Below are 21458 nucleotides of genomic sequence, written 5' to 3'. Positions count from 1 at the left end.
TATCTCTGCATCCACGAAGAAAACTTGTGGACAATCTTGTACAAAGGTTCCCAAACTTTTTTTCGCGTACATCCCTTTCAAAACTTTACTGGTTTCGGTGGACCCCCTGCTGCTGCATTTCTAACATATTCCCAAAGCTCGTAAAAAAAATGTAAGGTTAGATCTAACGATGTAAAATGCACCACAAGTGAGTACTAAAACAGAATTCGGAGTGGCGAAAATAATAATAAAATGTTTTCTTGTGTTCAATTTATTTAAATAAAGTGATTACACACAAGTTCCAAGAAAATTAACTGAGCTCGTAAAGTCATCACAATACTCGCTCGCTCCGGGGAGCTATATTTTTTAATATCACTCCGAGCGCTATCGTTATTTACATTTTCTTCACCATAAACTCCTGACACGTTTGGTTCACTCATGAATTCGCATCTGGCGTGTTTGTAAAATAGTTTATTTTTTTTATGGCATCATTTTTGGTTTTATAGCTCTCGAGTTTAAAAGTGATGCGAAAAATGTTTCTCACTCACATTTTTAAAACACAAAATTTGAAACAAAATCGCAAAGCTTTTTACGCCAAACTTTAAATTCAGGGGATAGATACATAGATTTTTAGAGGCTGTGCACTGCGACCTTAGGTCTATTGTGCCCTCGGAGCTCATCATCCAGTCCCAATGCTCTGATGTATCCGAGCAGTTTCGAGGGTGGTAGAGAGTGTATATGCCTAGCCTCTGGCCACATCCTTCCCAGGTGTGTTAGCCTTCTTCTCGCAATCGCATCGCATTTAAATAGGGGATGCCGCGAGGTTTCTGTTGTCATGTCGCAGTACCGACACAAATAGTCTGCACTGATCCCCAGGTTATGCATATGGGTCCGCAGTCTGCAGAGCCCCGTTAGCATTCCTGTTAAGAATCTCAGGTTAGTCTTTTTAAGGGTTATTAGTTCCCTAGATCTTTTGGGATTATATCCCCTAAGAAGTTCTTTCGCCTGCCTTAGCCCAGGCGTGTTCTCTTAATGTGCTCCTTTTAGCCTTCGCTCTTCTGCTCTTACTCCTCCTTGATTGTATGAGGCACCAATGCAAGGAAGGGTTCAGAATTATTCCCGCACAAACACTTATGGTGTAAACCTCCGCTTGAAATATACTGGCGTAGTTTCCCAGGGGATGGAGATCTTAGCCCTAGGGCCAAATATTCCAGCTCCTATCCCTTCGTCGGTTTTTGAGCCATCGGTGAACCGCCTTTGGGTGTGAGCCCTGAAGGTGTTTTCTAAGATTGTCTCATTTCAGGTCAGATTCAGAAATTCAGAAACTGACAATAGAGAAAAGACCAAATCTAGAAAAGTCGATGACAAACAATCACAAGAGCTAACAAAGCAAGAAGCACAAAAAGTGTTCTACCGTCCCATCCTCTTCAAGGCAGGATGGGTAAATGGAGTTGTTATTTACGCCTATCACAGTCAGGTGTTTGACCCATGTGAAGTGATCAGTCAGCAGTCCAATAAGTTGTCTGGAGTCCCGACTACTCGATGAAAGCGAAAATCTATATAGACCATTTTAGATTGAAGCCCACATGAGTTTTGCATCCCCTCGATCCCTGCCAGTCATTGCTGAGCGAAGTAGTCACCTAGTTTCTGATAGTGGTTTCGATGGCGGATCGAGGAATGCCTGGTCTAAGCCGACTGTGGCCAAAGGGTCAGATGTCTCATTACCAGGTATTCCAGAATGAAATGGCATCCAGAGTAAAGTAAGCTCGTTATGTTTACCAAAATAATTTAGCCGAGACTTGCATTGCTGAACTAGTTTGGAAGTACTTAGATAGCCAAGTGCAGCTTGTCTATCACTGTAGACACGTAAACTCTTTCCCTTCCACCTATTTCCCACCACGTAGTTCATGGCTTTGAGGATTGCAAATACCTCAGCCTGGAAGACCGAAGCATATTCCCCAAGAGAAAAGTAAATCTTATCCACATTTACTTCAAGACCGCAGATCCTGACCATGAGTTAGTTTTGGAGCCATCGGTGAAGATTCGACAATGTATGAGTCCAGGCTCAAAGCTGGAATTAAACCAGCATTCAGCCTCAGGGAACTCGACATAATAGAGTCTCTTCAGCAAAGGTAATGGTGGCGTAATATCCTTTAGCATTGAAAGCACCAGAGCACAATACACCATTCTAAAAATTTAATTAAAAAATTAAGTTAAAAAAGAGGCTATGAAGCCACCATTTTGGTTGTTTAATATCGAAACCAGATAATTTTCGTGGACCCCTATATTTTTTTCGCGCCAACGTAGACCCCCATCGATTCTCCCGTGGACCCCTGGAGGTCCACGCGGACAACTTTGGGAATCACTGACTAGTAGATGCACCGAACAGCCGAAAAGTTGAAAATATGTTGAGCTTATTCTGCTGATTGGCATATAAACTATTTAAATGACTTAAAATTCAGTTTTCTCAAACAATCCTTAAAGTACTCACACTCCTTTGATTATAAATGTCCAGATTATACAACACAAAAACTATCGCAACCGTCAATTCTTGATAACTGTCCTCTCAGCATGTTCCGGAAAAACATCGTAAGCGCCATTTTACATTTAGAAAATAAACTGTGGAAAAAGTAAATAGTCCTATTAGAAAGCTAGCATTCAATAATGTTGTTGCCCATTTAAATCTAATTAAATTTTTGCACTGTTTAAGAATGAATTAAAAAAAGACTCGTGTAAAATTTACCTTTTGTCGCTTACGATGAATCACCTAATACTAAGTGTTATATTACACAGCATGTACTTGAAAATATGAAATACATATATGAAAATATGAAATACGAAATACTTTATTCTATTATCCCGGATTTCCACTGGGTATTAAATACAAAATTTTAATGACAAATTTCGGAATTTAAAAATGTGTTTCTGTGCCATCAGGTTAACAAAACTAGTCATTAGCTTAGATTTCCCATGGCAATATTTTTTAAATCCAACTCATAATGAGAATTCGCGTGTAAAACGATTTAAGTTTTTAAAGCGAAATAAACGTTCACGCTTAACTTCTTTCCGCTTATATATTTTGATTTAACTTTTTAGTTGTTATGGATGTGAAAAATCTCTCAGAGGACCGAAGTAAAATTGCATTGGATTGGAACGAAACGGCTATAAGAGATAACAACGAGTTGAAAAAATCACTAACATCTTCTCCACGGGAACTTAGAAGCATTTTGGATTTCTTAGGAGCAAAACAGTTTGAAATGTTATCTGCATTAAATGTAAAAAGCATTCAACAATTACTGAATATACCACTAAGAAAATTACTTGAAATTAAACTGAGTAACGAGCAATTGCAGTTACTTAAAGCGGTTTTGGAAAAGGAAATGTGTATTGTTCCAAAGTCATTGGAATTATCTGCGGACGAAATGAGATCGCTGAAATCAATTGCACAACAATTGGAAAAAATTGACGCCAATGACGATGATGATGATCGACCCTTGGTTATAGACGAAAGCATTTTCAATGTGGAGGAGGTTAATAATTGGTTATATAAATTTACTTGTTAATAAAGTTTTTCTTATGTTCTAGAATATAACATTAAATTCCGACAATGAACGAAGTCTTGATGAAATCGAGGAATGTTTTTCTAAAATTAAAAATGTCAAGATCCCTCAATCCCAAGCTGCCTTAAAGGGAGTAAAATCAGAGCTCACAGAAATTATAGCCGAATTGAATGGGAAAGAGGACAAATTACTACGTCAACTACAGCATGATAAACCGGCACCCGATACTGTAAACAATGCTACCGGTGTTGGCACTGAAGAGGTCGTCACCACTACCAGTAAGGAACAGCCGAGTAATAAACTTCATAATATCGATGTTCAACAAATTGATCTAACTGAGACTGTTAAAATAGAAAAGCCTGCTAAACGGACAAATGGCTCGCGGACTGCTAAACGTCGACGTAAACTAAACAAAAATAGGAACATAAAACCAACTGCCAAAGTCACGAATAAAGCATCTGGCGATAATACTACTTTTGATCTAAACTTAAATTCAAACGAAACATCTCTTACACAATCTTTAGAGGGATCGTGTAAAACAAGTCAACCGTCCTCGGAGATATCCGCATTGGGTATCATTTCTCAAAGTACAATTTCTGATATTACAACTTCTGTGAATAACGCGAATCCAATGCTAATGCTAGATTCGAAAGTATCTCAAATGTCTCCACCGTTTTCAGGAAGTCAGGGGATTTTTTTTATTAATCCGAAATCTGTAGTTATTATGCACGAAGATCTTGCAAAAGCTACCAACATAATAAATAATTCTATTGCACAACCGTTTAATAAGCGTTTACAAAAGCCGCAATTCAATCTTAGTGCTAATGAGAGCGCTGTACTTGTAGATGTGTCCGAGTCCAACTCCATGAAGAGTTCCCCAAATCATCTTTTTGCAACATCCAATATGACTGCGATTACTGCTGTACCTCTAACTCCAATGCACTCTGACGACTCAAAGACCTTATCAAAGGAATTCGTAAACAGTAAATTGCAAACCACGAGTAAGCCTTCAAAATCATTTTCAGCGGCACCATTACAACAAAAGCTGCAACCGACGGTATTGATCAAGAAGCTGCCAACTCCACTAAGAAAGAAGGAATACAATGTGGATGCAGATAGTACTACGGCAAGCATTGATCTTCGGTCTTCTAAAGCAACGAAAATGGAGCAAATTGACGAAAGAAAGTTATCATGCCCAGCATTAGGCGTTAAAAAAAGCAAGGCGGTGAATTATGCTAAGAAATCAAAGAAACGTGTTGTTAAAGTTGTGACTGACGACAGTAATAGTACAAACCAGGAGAAACCTAGTAAATTAAATACAGGTACCAACTATGCTAATCAATAAATGCTAGATTATCTTTCAGATATATCAGACAATTCATGCGTACTTGAGGAGGTGTATGCATCCGAACGTGCACAAAGTACAGAAGTTTGTGAGATTAAGGCAACTAAAACCGATTGCGACCCCATTTCTGTTGAGTGCGATATTATTGAATCCAAACATGTACTAAAGTCAGTTTCGCCGGAATCACCGCTCTTTGAATCCATTAAAAGTACATCGGAAGAATTAGACGAGAGTGGTACAATAAAATATCGTGAAGGAAGTTCCTATTCCAATTTCAGTATGGAAAACCCCGAAAATCAGTCGGAGTCTTCTTACTGCAGTAGTACTCCAAATGGTAAGTATATATAAACACATTATCCCCTTTTTACACAATTTGTCGGATGACTAAAGAACTTGTTAAAAAATTGAAGAAATCGCAATTACAAACAGATTCACAAATCACACTGGTTCCGATTTTCAAATGAAACCACATTAAAAAGAAAATCCTGCGGAAGGAGAATTGTACCCAAGTCGTTAAAAATGGCATTCATGCCTATACCGTAATTCAAAGGATGCCATCCGCTCGGATGTAATCCGATTTGCGCTGTCATAACAAGCGAGAGTGAAGGATTAGATTCGCGCGAATGGCATCCGTCGATACATGCCTATTCCGGTCCGTTTGCTATGGCAGTGCGAATCGGACTTAGATCCTTGCGGATGGCATCCGTCTGGTACCGTAATGGGCATAATTGAGTCGTAAATCACGAGCGTTCTTTTAGGGCTTATGATACTAATTGTGATTTCATCATGAAAAATGTAAAGTAAAAAGTGAAGACCGGTGCAATAAAGGCAAAACCACCTTATAATAATAATAATCCCAAGGCTTTTTACCCTCCATTCCCGCCCATCCGCACGAGGGGCGCAGCCCGCATTACGTATGGAACCAGTATTTTCAATTTTTGCGCCGAGTCACGATAGGCAGGAGTTTGTTAAGTGTCGAGATCTAAAGCTGATCAGTTACAGAACTAAATTCATCAGCTGATTTTATGTCTTTTAAGTTGCGATCCCGTACGAGTCCGGACTAGTCAGAAATAGTCAGAATCAGTCAGATTTTACTGGAAATCGATCCCGTACTCGGTTCTCTGACTATTGAGAGGACAAAAAAGAGAGTTAATACGGTTCTATCTCTGTCAGACGTTACAAGTTTTACAGCCCTATTCTGTTGCCCTCACAAAAATCATCACACTCACTATTGTGAGGTTTCTGACTATTGTGAGGTTATCCCTATGCTCACAAGAGAAAAACAGCCGATTTTTATTGAGCAAATGTTTTGTTAATTTTCGTTCGCTATCAGTGTCTGTGCCATTTTTTTTTTTAACTAAAAGTATATTCAGTAATGGCAGAGTTATTGCTTGTTTTTTCGGCAGTTTCGGAAGAGCTAGAGCAGGCATGGGATTTCATTTCCATACAAACTTTTGCACCAAGGTGTTGATTGCAAACTGTGTGAAGTACTGGAGCTACTCCTGCTTTGTTATTTCTTTTTGAATTCGCCTAGGAAATAAATAAAGTCAGTAATTATCAAAAAAAAAAACAGATTGAAAAAATATTTACTTTTCCTGGTGTTCAGCATCCATCTTTTGTATTTATTTTATTTACGAAACAGCTGTTAGACAGCAAAATGCTTTTCACCTCGTATGGTGATTTGGTTGAGCTTTTTTCTTATGAGGTGTGGGCAAGAATAACCTCACAAAATAGACCTCACAAGAAATCTCACAAATTTTTGCTCACAACTCAGTTGTGAGGTTTTATTAGAATAGGGCTGTTAGTCCGAGAATTTTTTGCTGGTAAATTCTGGTAAATGTGTCAAACGATCAGCTGTAGTGTGTTTGGCAACCAAATTGTAAACAAAGGAAAAGTGCACTCTGCTAATTCATGTTGAAAAGTATTTAATTACTTGTTTAAGTGGATTCTAATGAATTTGAAAGTATTTTTGGTTATTCACATGTGTGAGCTGAGTGTGTTTACATACAAAATAAGCAAAAGTTTACAACCAAAATTTGGTAAACGGGTATCTCTCCGAACTTTCTCGCTTCTTCACTGCAAAGTATCTAGCCCTCTCCCCTACGAAATCCTCTGCGACCCTGTTCACAACCTGGACGAAGGAGGTCAGGCTACCGCTGGGAATTCACGTCGATGACACACCAATTCCGATGGTGAATAACCCCAAAATACTCCGAGTAACATTCGACAGCCTGCTCTCCTTCTCTGCGCACGCAACCGCTACTGTCAATAAAGTACAGAGCCGCAACAAGGTCCTCAAGTCGCTAGCCGGCAGTACTTGGGGCAAAGACAAAGAAACGTTGCTGGCAACATACAAGGCAATAGGCCGGCCGGTTTTGAATTACGCAGCGCCAGTGTGGTCGCCGGGGACTAGTAGGACGCGAGGCGCAAATGCTCCCCATAAAGGAGCACAACATAATGCTCTGCAAGCAGTTCCTGATCGGGAGCCACAGAAGTGGCCACCCAAACAGACAACTGCTTGCAGAGGAGCCCTCGCCTAGGCACGTCAGGAGGCATATGAATATCATATGAACTGACGGACGAAGTCCAGAGGTTCATCAAGCAACCTCTGGACCCGACAGCTTACGACTGGCCTGAACGGCATTCACAGGGAGTCAGTCTCGAGTTATGCAGACTCTAGACCTGTGAATGCCGTTCTAGGCATACCGCCCCCGGACATAGACGTGACGGAGCTTCATCTGCCTCGAGAGACACGCACTACACTCGCTCAACTTCGCTCCGGCTACTGCAGCAGGTTAAACTCCTACTTGAGTAGGTTGAATGAGGATGTGCCGAACGAGTGTCCGGCATGCGGAGAGACCCCCCACGACTCGAAACATCTCTTCGCATGCCCGGAAAGCCCCACAACCCTAACGGCGTCGTCCCTATGGAAGCTGCACGCTTCTTGGAGCTACCGTTAGTGGATCTTGACAACAACGACTGAGATATTAGCCTATCTGGGCGGGGTTGTTGTAGCCGCTACAACAACCACAACAACAACGATATCGATATTATCGGTAAAAACAAGGGCTACGTTTGTAAAGATCACACTTTATAAGTCACTCATTATGCCTGTGCTAGTGTATTTTTTGACAGTTTTACTAGTCCGTGTCCGAGGAATACGGGATTGCACCTTATGTTAATAATTCATTTATTGAGAGAGGAGAGTACCGCTTTCTTAATACTGAAAAGCGGATCTGATACATCAAACGTGCTGGAATGAGAGTTAAAATCCTGGCATAAGCAACGGAGTGGGTCGTGCAATTCAAAATTAGTTTTAAAAGCTTTCAGAAATAGGGGACAAAAGGGTCTTGATACCCGGGAGGGAACATTAAGGCTAACTCCACCCAGAAGAAGCGGACTTGAAATTGAGCCTGTCAGTAATTTAACTAAAACAAGTTAGAAAGTCTAAGTTCGGGCGGAGCCGAACATTAAATACCCGGCGCACGCGTTTTCACCTTTCCGAAAGATACCGCTACATGGTAAGCCGGGGCGTATCAATTTTGAGTAAATTAGAGTCCTTAGATTTCGAAATTTTGAAGTTTCAAGCAGTTCTGAAATTTACCGTTATATGAAAAGCGGCCTCAATTTTAGTCCGCTTTCAATAATTTTCAACGTTTTGCTTTTATGTGGCAAGCACAATAACCATACCGAGTTTGCTACAAATTGGTAGAACGGTTACCGAGATATATATATGTGATCATAAGTGGGCGGTGCCACGCCCATTTTCCAAAATTTTATCACAAACGTATTTCTTGGGAAAGAATTGTTGCAAGCATCAATTTTGAATAAATTATCTTTAATATTTACTGATTTATTGAAGATTTTGTATTTCTCTAAATTACCGTTATAAGGGATGTGGGCGTGGTTATTGTCCGATTTTAAACATTTTCGGCCATTGGGTATGTTGTGCGAAGCCAACAACAGTGCCAAGTTTGGAAGAAATTGGTACAGCGGTTACCAAGATATACACATGTAACCATAAGTGGGCGTGGCTACGCCCATTTTCCGAAAGTTTAGAATATTCTTATTTCTCGTCTTAAACTTATTGTGAATATCAATTTTGAGTGAATAATATCCAGTAGTTACTAAAATATCGCAGTTTTCGTATTTCTGAAAATTACCGTTATATGGGAAATGGGCGTGGTTACAGTCCGATTTCGCCCATTTTCAATACCAACCTACCTTGGATAAATGGAAACCTACATACAAAATTTTGTTGAGATATCTCAATTTTTGACCGAGTTATCGTGTACACGTTCGGACGGACAGACGGACAGACGGACGGACAGACAGACATGGCTTAATCGATTTCTCTTTTCATTCTGACCATTTATGTATACATTTGTTTATTTATTTATTGACAGCCTTTAAGACCTATAAAAAATCTTGTCAATTACATTATAAACTTATTTAATTTAATTGATTGCTCTTCTACTAATACTATACATTAACATTTTTCTTATTTTCTTTACTAATTTTTACTTATTTTCAAATACATACTTTATAAATTTATACATATTAATTTATTGTACAATTAATTAATTAATTATACGTACATTATAGCCTCGGGTTGGATAGCTGGCGAGGCCTAGTCTCCAGTCTATCTTTATGTTCAGCAGGCGGAAAGGCCTAGTTTCCGCTCTGCGTCAATAAAGGCGTTTACCATGGTCGGAAAGGCAGAGTTTCCGATCCATGTTCTTTTCATAATTATGTTGCTGTGAAACGGGCGGAAAGCTCTAGTTTCCGCTCCGTACTACGAACGAGCTGTTGGACATGGTCGGAAAGGCCGGGTTTCCGATCCATGCTCGTAACTCCTCTCATATGCTAGTATCTTGTTAGAATGGGGAGGCCCAATAGCAATCTTATATGTGTTTTTTGCAATGCTCGTATAATAAACTTTTGAATTTTTGTAAGCTATTGCAGCTTCTCATATCTACGGGGAGTTCGTTAAACATTTTTAAACCTTTATAGTACAAATCTCTCTTTTGATTTTCCGTCTGGCAAAATGGTAGTTTAAAGTTATCCCTGACTCTGGTTTCATAGTTATCACTCAAGTATTTTGGAAGGGTTCCATTCTTTATATTATAAATAAACTTCATTGTATGGAAAAAGATTAGTTGTTTCACATTTAACCAGTTTAAATTGTTCAGCATTGATGAAATGCTGGTATCGTATCGGGCGTTAAGTATGTGCCTCATAGCTCTATTTTGCATTTTTTGTAGTCTCTCTATATACTACTCCGGTGTTATAAACAGGATAGTGGGGCAGTATATAAAATGTGGCTCAATAATTGATCTGTAAACCATAATTTTATATCTTCTACTTAGATGTTTACATGTCCTTTTCATAAATCCAATTTTTTTCGACGCTTTGTTGACGGTATACTCAATGTTATCATGGAATTTTAATTTATTATCAATTAAAACACCAAGATATTTAATTGTAGTAACCTCTGTAATTTTTTCATCCCTAACATGTAAATCGTGTCGCCCTAATCTAGTTTTATTTGCTGAAGAAATTATCATGTAATTAGTCTTTTTTACGTTTAACATTAGCTTATTTTTGCATAACCAGACATATAGTGAGTCTAAGTCATTTTGCATTTTATGAGTTGCTGTGTCCAAATCGTCTTCACTTATAGTCAACAGTGCATCATCAGCAAACAGTCTTATCTTACAATACCTGATTGATGATAAAATATCGTTGATGTAGATATTGAAAAGAATTGGTGCTAGTACTGAACCCTGTGGAAGTCCAATATCTACCGGTATATCCTTAGACAATACTTCTCCTATAACTGTGTGTTGCTTTCTATTAGTTAAGAAGCTCTCAAACCACTTCAGTTCTACCTCTTTAATACCAATTTGTTTCAACTTAAAAATCATTAGTTTTCGATCAATGGTTTCAAAAGCTCTTTTCAAGTCAATAAAAACTGCCAGTATTACTTTTTTACTTCTCATGTCTTCTTTCCATTGAGAAATAACCCAGTTAAGTGTCGTTTCACACGAATGTTTAGCTCGAAACCCTGACTGCTCTTTAATTAATATATTTTTATCTTCAATATACTCCATGAGCTAGTTTTTTACCACTGTTTCTAATATTTTCTCCAGATTTGGTAGAGTATTGATCGGTCGAAGTTCTTCAGCTTTAACTGTGTTTTTAATTTTTTTGACTGGAACCACTGTGGAAACTTTCCATTCATCAGGTACGATACCATCTGTTATACTTTTGTTGATCATAATTGAATAAAAATACCCCATGTATATTAAAGAGTCTTTTATTACTCCTTCAGATAATAATTTTTTCCCACCAATTTTATATTTAAATTTCTTGACAATTCGCACTATGTCATCAGTAGTTATTTCGTTAAATTTAAATGTGCTATCGATGTTATAATAGAAGTTATCACTATATTCTATATTTTCAATATTATTATTTATTTCTACTATGCTTTCAACAAAGTAGGTATTTAAGACCTCTGCTATTTGATTTTTATCTTCAATATATTGACCACCATGATGTAATAATGTAATATCTTCTTTTATACCATCATAGCAAACCGTCTTTTTTAAATATTATAAATCCACATTAACTTGCTGTCGGACTGGTTAGTTATAATTTTATTCTCCATATATTTAATTTTTTTCAGTTTTATCATTTTTTTGTATTTTTTTTAATGCTGTAGTAGTCTGACCATTGGTGTGACGCTTTTGCTAAATTGTATGCCTCTGATTTTCTTTTATTTAGTTGTGTCAGTTCGTAGTCATACCACTTATTCTTTATTTTAATGTTTATTTGTTTCACAAACGTTAATTGTTGCAGACTGTTAAGCAAGCATAGATTTAGGAATGCTACCATTTCCTCTAAATCAAGTCGATCAAATATGGAAAAATCGTAACATCTGGGTAGGTCAATTAAGCTATCACAACTATACCGTTCCCAAGAAACTATTTCTGATACCACTCTGAGAGGGATTTGATTTCCTATATTAATATTAAACATTATTGTTTCATGATCAGATATTTTGTATCGATCAAGCCTCTTACATGCAATATTTTTCACATTTGAATATAGGAGATCAATCTTTGTCTCGGATGCCTCTGCTATTCGGGTATTGAAATCTACAAGTTGGTGCATGGAAATGGAATTAAACAACTCATTCAATTTCACACTGTGTGTCGATACTTTGTTCATATTGATATTAAAATCTCCAACAATTACGTTGTTAGACGTTGTATCACATATGTCCATTACTATTGAATCAAGATAGTTGATAAACTCACTATCACTAGTACTTGGGGAGTGGTATATAACTCCAATTTGCCATTTAACCTCAAGATTTTTCAATTGCACAATAATACACCATATATTTGTATTCATGGATTTATTATATTTTACCCTAAATTCCAGCGAGTTTTTAATGTACATAACTACACCTCCGGTGTGCCTACTATGTGAATCACATCTAATTGCTGTAAACGATGTTATACCTATTTCAGCATCCCTAATTTGATCTGTTATGCTAGTTTCGGAACAAAGTACAAGAGCTGGGTCAAATAACTCCACTAGTCTGTCGATTTCAAGTTTATTGTGTATTAAGCTATTAACGTTTAAGTATATTACTTTTAAATCTTCTGATTTTTTACTTATAACACTTGCTAGATTTGGTTGCTAGTAACCCACCCGCTGTTTTTGTATTTTCAGTTTTCTTTGGTAGACAGGGCATTCCTTGCTGAAAATGCTATGACCTGTATCGAGCTTAAAACCAAGATCTTTATTTGCATCCGCACAATTTCCACAGACAGGATTTGTTACCTGTGTACTACACTCATCAGATTTATGTTCACCCAAACATAGACCACATCTTAACTTCTTAGTGCATGTATTTGCGTTGTGATTGTACCCTAAACATTTGAAACATCTTTTAACATTTAGCCCATCATATACGCCACACTGATCCCACCCGATGTTAATCTTCTCCCGTTTTAGCACTTCCAAGTATTTCTCATGTTCAATTTCGATGATTGCGCTAAAGGTGCACACCGAGCTATTATTTCTTCTTTGTTTAAAAACTTTCACACATTTTATAAAAGCATTTTTCAGGAATTCGTTTTGTGATTTTATTTTAGCAATTATTTCATTATCATTTGTCTATATCTATCTCGATTCGTTTTGGCTGTTACAAACAACTGTTATGTGAACAAAATTATTATACCCTTGTGCACAAGTGCGCTCGGGTATAAAAATTGTACCAAGCATTTGCCTGCGACTGGCAAGTGTAGGAAGATTAATAAGTTTTAATCGGCTCGTATAAGGCGGAAGGTTATATTGAAAATCCCAACGGAAATTTCTTAAAGCAAAAAATAGTAATTCTTTTTAAATTGATTCTATCTTGTCTGAGTAAATTTGATACCTCGGATTCCAAACCACCGAACCGTATTCCAGAATCGGTCTAATTAATGTTGTAAACAGGGTTTTAGTGATATAAGGGTCACAAAATTCTTTTGACCATCGTTTCACAAATGCAAGTACACCTTTACCCTTGTTGACTGTCACATTAATATGAAGATTAAAATTACGCTAGGTTAGGTTAGAATGGTGGCGGAAAAACTATTACGCGCAAGTAGAAGCTAAGTGCCATTTTGATACCATATACCTCGAGTGAGTATGTTAGAACCAGCCGGCGTGGTTGATGAAGTTGAGTATGTTGTGGAGACTTATATCAGATAGCTCTCGTAACGATGTGAACTCATATGCTCCTAGCATGGTATTTCTGCTCCTCATTAGAGCTGGACATTTGCAAAGCAGGTGTTCTACTGTTTCCTGCTCGTTCTCATCTCTGCAGCTTCTACATTTGTAGGCGTTCCCAGCCTTCGCGCGTGGGTACCAATCGGCCAATGCCTAGTAAGAGTTGCAACAACCCTAGCAACGTCAGATCTGGGTTTCCTTAGTAGGTTGTGTGTTCTCTCAGGGCTGTACGCAGGCCACAATAGTTTGGATATACGGCAGCCTTGCACGGTGCGCCATCTTTGATTCGATTTCCGGAGATTGTGGAGAAATATGTCTTTATATAAGGTTCCAATTGGGGGTGAGATCCGGTCCTCGATCGATATCAATGTGGAACCCTCTTTGGCTAACTCGTCTGCAGCCTCGTTTCCTCGTTGCTATGACCAGGGGCCCAAACTAAATCTAGATCGAGTTGACAACTTACTGTATTTAATAGCGTCGTACACTCCTTGATTAGTTTCGACCTTGTTGTAAAAGGCGCTAAGGCCTTAATGGCCTCCTGTCTATCTGAGAAAATGGTTACTCGCTCGCCGTGACGCAAGCCACTACGTTCTAAGAGACGGCAGCCTTCGGCTATAGCGAATATTTCTGCCTGGAAGACACTCGCGAAATCAGGCAGATGAATTGATCTTTTTACTCCCAGTGACTCAGAGTAAATACCTGCTCCAACTCCGCGTTCCATTTGGGAGCCATCGGTGTACATATGATGTGTCCAGGTAGAGATATCAAGTTCCCCATCCCAGTCGGCTCTCGACGGAAGAATGGCCCCGAAAGGCCTGTGAAACTCTACCTCAGGTCGAATGTAATCGGTTGTCAACCTCAACTTAGGTGGAAAACGGGAAATTATACTGCTATGCCCGATCGTTCTTTCTTTCCATATACCTAGTTCTCTAAGTCTTTTAGCCGATAGTAATGCGGTGTGCCGCATGTGAAGGTCTATAAGAAATAGGTTTGTAATAACATCTAGGGCATCGGTAGGGCAAGTTCTCATTGCCCCTGTGGTCCCGATGCGTGCAGCTCTCTGAACTCTGCCTAGTTTCACTTGATTATATTGGTTCTTTAAGGCTGTCCACCATACCAAAGAACCGTAGCATAAGATCGGACGTACAACCGCTGTGTACATCCAGAGTACAACTTTTGGATTGAGACTCCACGTGTAAGAAACGATGTTTCCTTTGATTCGTGGCTCCACGCGATAAATAAAACTCTCCAATTTTGCTTATTGTGACGCACAAATAGAATGCTTGGATATTTTTTATTTCCTTTTGGAATTATAAAAATTAGTACAAATTAACAAAATGAACAATTACTTACACTTTGGTGTGTTCTCCCCGGTATGTCAGCCACGAATGCCGCTATTTTCACAGCACATAATGGCTGACACCTCGGTTACATTTTTTTTTGGCTAAGCGTTGCCACATACATACAAAATTACAAAAATCAGAAATACATTTATGGTTGCCAACATACAAAATTACAAAGTCTTTATATATAACCGCCAAGCCGCGCCAACATCCCCGCGTCCGTGAATCTAACCGGATTGACCAACGTCCAACTTGGCCAGTATATATGCTGGGCGTTTGAATATGCCCTCCTTGGTCTGCACTCGCGCGGCTCTCACTTGCCCATCGACGCCTGGGAACACTTGGACTAATCGCCCCATTGGCCATTTCGTACGATGCACGTTACTGTCGCAGATGAGGACGACGTCATCCACTGCTAGGGGTCTCTGCGCCTCGTACCATTTTGTTCGCTCCGGCAAATATTCGTCCATCCACTTCCTTCAGAACCTGTACTGCATTTGCTGTATCTTATACCACTGTTTCCTGGTGGGGATCATCTTCTCTTCGTGCGGGTGTGGCGTTTGTTCCGAGTTTGGACCACCTAAGAGAAAATGGTTAGGGGTTAGCGGTTCGTCAGCGTGTTCGTCCAATGGTATATCCTTCAGCGGTCGTGAGTTTACTATATTTTCTGCTTCGCATATGAGACTATATAAGCAGTGCCCCTGAAGGTTGTCATTGTTCAGCGAATGTCGCATGGCTCTTTTCACGCTACATACGAGTCGCTCCCAGCAGCCTCCAGCATGGGGATTCAGGGGGCAATTAAATACATCCATTCAATGTTTCTATTCGCCAATGCGTTAAATATTTTTCCATTTTCGAAGTCTATTCTCTGCCGTCTCAGCTCTTTGTCCGCTCCAACGAAGTTGGTGCCGTTGTCTGACCGGATGCGTACAGGTGTTCCTCGCCGATTCATGAAATTGCGTATGCACATAAGACAGGTATCAGTCGAAAGGTCTTTCGCAAGTTCTAAATGCACTGCCCGGATCGTAAGGCAGGTAAACAACGCGATCCAACGCTTCTCGCTTCGCCTACCAATGTAGTCTAAACCGACATATGTGAATGGCATTGCGAACGGTGTGAGTATCCACTGGAAGCTGCCCCATTTGAAGAGGATTTGCCACGGCTCTATCCTTTTTACAATAGTTACATCTTCTGGTAGCACGACGCACCTCAGCTCTGATTTGCGGTATCCAGTATCGCCATCGTATCTCCGCAATTATGGCGCCTTCGTTTTGGTGTTTCCAGATGTTATGGTAGTAGTCTACTGTAAGCTCAGTGACGTGGTGACGTTTAAGCAGGATTATCGGCCGACGTTAATGCGGAGGGATAGCGGTGGCAGCATCTATTCGTCCGCCTACCTACCTACATCACACCTACCTCATCTACTACTGGTGTAAGTGTTTTCAGCGAGCTGCTCCGTTCTATCTTCCTTCCGGCAATCAGGGAATGGTACTCCTCAGCAAAACTGTCGATTTGAACCGCACGGATTATCGCTATTTCCGCTCACCTTATTTCCGTAGCGCTTAGCCCTTTGTAGATTCTCGCGCTCGCGTTCTTCCAGCAGTTGTTTCGAAACCGCAATATCCAGCCTACCACCCTGGTCATGCGTATAAGCGTTGAAAATCTGGCGAACATGGAAACGTCGACCTTTATCGTCAGCACCGCATATTTTGCGCGGATTTCCTCGTTCGTATTTAAGGGAACCTCGTCCTGCGGCCACATGAACTCGTCTTCTTCTAGGAACCTTGGCCCGTCAATCCAGGTCGATTTCCTTCTATCTGCACTTGGTCGCGTACCGAAATCAGCTGGGTTCAATGTGCTCGGAACCCATCGCCACTCGCTAATGCCGCTAACCTCCAAAATTTCGTTAACACGGTGAGCCACGTACGGTTTGTAACGCCGGTGGTCGGACTTTATCCAAGCTAAGACTGTTTTGGAATCACTCCACATCACCACTCTCTTTGGGATCTTGTCATGGCATTGAAGGATGCTCTGCCGAAGTCGTGTAGCCAATACTGCTGCCTGCAGCTCGAGACGGGGAATGGATGTAAGTTTAACGGCACGCATTTAGTTTTTCCTGCAATAAATATAGGTTTAATGATACCTGCTCCAGCTAACGTCCTCCAATACGCTACTGCAGCGTAGGCTACTTCGTCGCGTCCGCAAAAATGTGCAATTCGACTGGTTCCTGTTCAAACAGTGTCCCGTAGCATCGCGGCACGCTCATTTGTTCCAGACGCTTGATACCTCTTAACCACTTTAGCCATTCGTCATATGATTCCTCCGGAATATACTCGTCCCAACCGATGCTGGCACACCAAGTAGACTGGATGAGAAGCTTCGCTTCCATAGTGTATTCGCCAGTTCAGTACTTCGCGCTTTGTTGGTTTCCTCTTGCCGGCGAGCACAACTGGATCCACCTTCGTAAACGACAGCACAAATCTCAGAACGTCATTATTAGTATACCAGTGTAAGCCAAGCACTTTCTGAAAAAGGCCTGCGTTGTCTCTATCCAGATTTACACAAGACGAGTGTGTTTCCTCTTCATTCATTTTCTTAGTGAGCCGTTCAGAATTGGATACAAATCGCCTTAGTTCCAAACCCTCTTTTTTGTGTACATACGCTACCTGCTCAGTTACTCGGATGGCTTTCTCTACAGTGCAGAAACAGTGGACAAAGTCGTCGACGTAATGGTTGCTGACTATGGCCTCGACCGCTTCGGGAAACCGTTCTCTAAATTCCTCCGCGTTTATGTTCGTTACGAACTGTGCGAACTTGGCGAGCAATTTCATCCGCTGTCAGTCTTCTTGAGTACCCTTTTTCTTCGTATTCTTTCATTACCCGAACATATGCTGTCTTGAGGTCATTATTGCGTTTAAATTTCCTTTCCAGAGCTAACAAACTGTTTTCTGCCATTTCCCCAACTATCTGGTAGTTCTACATTATCCTGCTTCCAAAGTAAGCCTGTCTCGAAGTTAGAACCCTTTCTCACGGTCGTCCTCTCAAGCAACTCTTTAGCTCTGACTATATCTGCAGCTTCACAGTCCTGAACCCCTTTGCGTACACTAAGACCTTCGTTGACTAAATAATCGCTTACCATATGCTCTAGCCTCTCCAAATCATTATCGTCCACTTTAGCAAAGTAAACAATCCAGCCGAGCTTCGTAAGTGTCACCGAGTAGCCATTCACTCCATCATCAACAGTCTTCCTTGAGATGCTCAAGTGTGCGTTGTCTAACCCGACTAACAGTTCAGGAACCGCTCCATCGTATCTCTTGATCGGCAAGTGACGATATTTAAACGGCACCTCTGACAGCTGGAGTGTCTGTGCAGGCAGTTGAAGGTTGCTCACCGTTCTGACATTCCGCAACAAAAACTTTTTATTGAACCTACCGACTCCAGATATATGTACATCAACCCTGTTGGACTGCTCGGTTACCGTAGTGTCGCCAAACCATTGCAGCGTCAAATTTTCCTGCTGCCCTTTAAGACCGAGTTGACCAGCCAAGTCACTGTTCATAATCGATATCGCCGAACCATCATCGAAGAGAGCAAAGCTGTTTATAACTCGACCGTTGGCGTACAACCGCACTGGCAATATTTTAGATAGCAATTTCACACAAGCACTTGCCAACAACCTCGAAAGCTCTTGCAACCAGTCGCTGAAATGGCGTATGTTCGGCCTCGGTACTATCGTCAAGGCATGCCGGGCCCAGTCGATCCTCTTCTGCCCTGGCAACAGTTCATCCATGAGTGTCGGGTTCGCTAGGTGATGGTCACAATTAGCCGACTCCAAAAACGATGCTAACTTTGCACCTTGGGGCGAATGGCACTATTTGCTCGATGCGGCTTTCATGTATTGGCGCTACACCTTGTATTTTCGCGATTTGACTTTTTACCAGCTGCTCTGGTCTACCGAAGCGATCTTGCAGGTTACTAATAACGCGTGGTACGTTACTACTATGAATTAAAAGACACTCTACTACCTCTCTTGCCTTGCCTTTAACCTTGCCTTGTCACTGTAGCGACATTCATTCGTTGTCATAGTAAACGCCTCTTTAAACATGGACCAGTCTTCAGGACGCCCATCAAATTCTGGAAGATCGTACAGCTTCCGCTTGACCAGATCGAGTATCTGCCAATGTTCTGCTAAGATCGCTCAATACGTCCGCAAGCGAGCCGTTAACGCTTTCAACTCCCACGTTGCTAGGTGCTCTAGAGGCTCCCGCTAATATTTCTTGCTGTCTTTCTTGGCTCCGTCTTAACTCCGCCTGTAGCTCCTGCATCTGCTGCATCATCATGTTAAGTTTCGCCTCCATTGTCGTCTGCTGACTGTCAACCACTTCCACCGGTTGTTGCTGTGTCGTTGTGTTTAGCTCGTCCAACCATTCGACGTCGCCGCCTGTCGCACTGCCTTTACTGCTGGAACGCGTGTTTGGCATGACTATGTACCGCTGGCTCTTTTTACAAAAAAAATAAAATGTTCTGGCTGGAACCTCTTACCGCTTGAAGTTGTGACTCGTTGAAGCTAGCACCGGTGATGTCTAATGCAATTATCAAATTCGCAGTAAAGAAAACAAATGCCGGAGTTGAGACGTACACCTAGTTAAACCGCAGTCCGAAACCCAATAAGCAGACGTCTAGCTTTATCTGGTCGCCAACTAGTGGAGGCAAAAAAAATGTACATGTGAGCTGAGACGTGGGTGAAAGGGCAGACCAGCAACCATTTAACAAACGATTAACTTTATCAAAAAAAAATCGCAAAGGCAAAAAAATTTACGTATGAGCTCGAGACGTAATCCAATTAGCAAGGCAGACCAACAACCATTAACGAGAAATTTGTTATGTTTTATTAAATCGCAAGTAAAAATGTATATATGCGCTGAGACGTAGACCGATGTTTGAATCCGCAGCCCAACGGCCAAGTAAAAACGCTGTTTTTTTTTTTAAGTCGTAAAAAATGTTAGTTTAAAACTTGAAGAAATATGTATATAAATCCGCACCCCAAGGGTCATAAAGTAATTAAAAAACGCTGGCTCGTGAAGTTTAAATCGCATAAAATATTGTACATAAAACATGAATGTATATATCAGCCTACCCACCAGTAATCGCTAAGCAAATGCTGGCTTATTTGCAAAAATCGTAAAATGTGTATCTATAACGTAAAAGACAACGCTTCAAATTCGCTGATCAATAATCGTTCCTCAATCTGTCTTTATATTTTGCAGCAAGAGTTCCATATCCGCATTCGATTTGCATTCACATACATATGTATGTGCTTTTATTCTAATGGCGCACATGTCTGCTGCCTCACGCAATGTGGCTAACTGCTTTCTATGCTCCGTTATTTTCACCGACCGTTAACCGTATGTCTTTCTAATAACCTTGACTATGTCACACTGGACAAACCAACCCCTTTACATAATCTCAAAGGTACTCACCTGATGTCTAAAACGCTAACTGTGGAACTTGCGGGATGCTCCCGTGCTTATCCTTGCAACTGCTTCGCTTAAAACAAGGTAGACATCGAAATAACGCGGCGCTCTAATGCTGGCGCTTGAATTTGCACAACGCTGGTGGTGAAGCCGGTGAATGTGCTCCACTTGAAATTAGGTATGCACACCCTGATGGTGGAACTTATAAAATGCTGGATAAAAATGCGTAGCTCGCAAAACTGGGCTAAAGCTGTTCATGCGCCTCCAATGGCGCTTCACATAATCCGGCGCTGCTCGACGGTGGCGAAACAAAAAAACTTTGCCGCTTGCAAAGTGAAATAAAAACTTGTTAGAAACGATGATAAATAAAACTCTCCAATTTTGCTTATTGTGACGCACAAATAGAATGCTTGGATACGTTTTATATCCTTTAGGAATTATAAAAATTAGTACAAATTACTTACACTTTATGTGTGTTCTCCCCGGTATGTCAGCCACGAATGCCGCTATTTTCACAGCACATAATGGCTGACACCTCGGTTTCATTTTTTTTGGCTAAGCGTTGCCACAAACATACAAAATTACAAAAATCTGAAATACAACACCATGTCTTCCCAAAAAGCCGCTTACAGGAGTAATATGCAATGCTCGCTTTCTTTACTCTCTCTTCAATATTTATTTTCCAACTTAGCTTAGGATCCAGTATGACTCCCAGATACTTCGCTTGTTTAGATAATCGCAGACTTTGTCCATTTAGCGTTGGTAATTCAAAGCTGTGGACCTTATTACCTCTCTGAAGTTGGCAGAACTTTTTCTCAAAGCAAAAATTCCTATCGGATAACTTGCCGTTAATTATCCGTAAATTATCCGTGAAAAGAATAATTTTGCCGCGGACATATTTTAAAAAATATCGCGTGCCCGGCTAACTTACAAGGAAATTAGCAGGGCACCTTCTGACAACCAATTA

The 21458-nt window shown here is 40.5% G+C and overlaps 1 protein-coding gene across 2 annotated transcripts in view; it reads left to right on the top strand.

Moving 5' to 3' along the window:
- Nucleotides 1-2965: 2965 nt before the first annotated feature.
- LOC118746715 overlaps nucleotides 2966-21458 on the top strand; it is a 50388-nt gene continuing 31895 nt past the window's right edge. Inside the window, exons 1-3 of one of the 2 annotated variants that reach the window (XM_036480615.1) lie at nucleotides 2966-3509; nucleotides 3565-4846; nucleotides 4904-5218. In XM_036480615.1, coding sequence (XP_036336508.1) covers nucleotides 3081-3509; nucleotides 3565-4846; nucleotides 4904-5218 — 2026 coding nt within the window. In that variant the 5' untranslated portion in view covers nucleotides 2966-3080. Of the gene's footprint in view, nucleotides 3510-3564; nucleotides 4847-4891; nucleotides 5219-21458 lie in introns of both variants that reach the window. The other variant, XM_036480607.1, reaches the window with a different exon arrangement.

Source organism: Rhagoletis pomonella, unplaced genomic scaffold (assembly GCF_013731165.1).
Source record: "Rhagoletis pomonella isolate Grant_MI unplaced genomic scaffold, Rhpom_1.0 Rhpom_scaffold_00001, whole genome shotgun sequence".
NCBI lineage: Eukaryota > Metazoa > Arthropoda > Insecta > Diptera > Tephritidae > Rhagoletis > Rhagoletis pomonella.
Note: the sequence above shows the minus strand (reverse complement) of the source record. Positions and strands in the feature narration are given on the sequence as shown.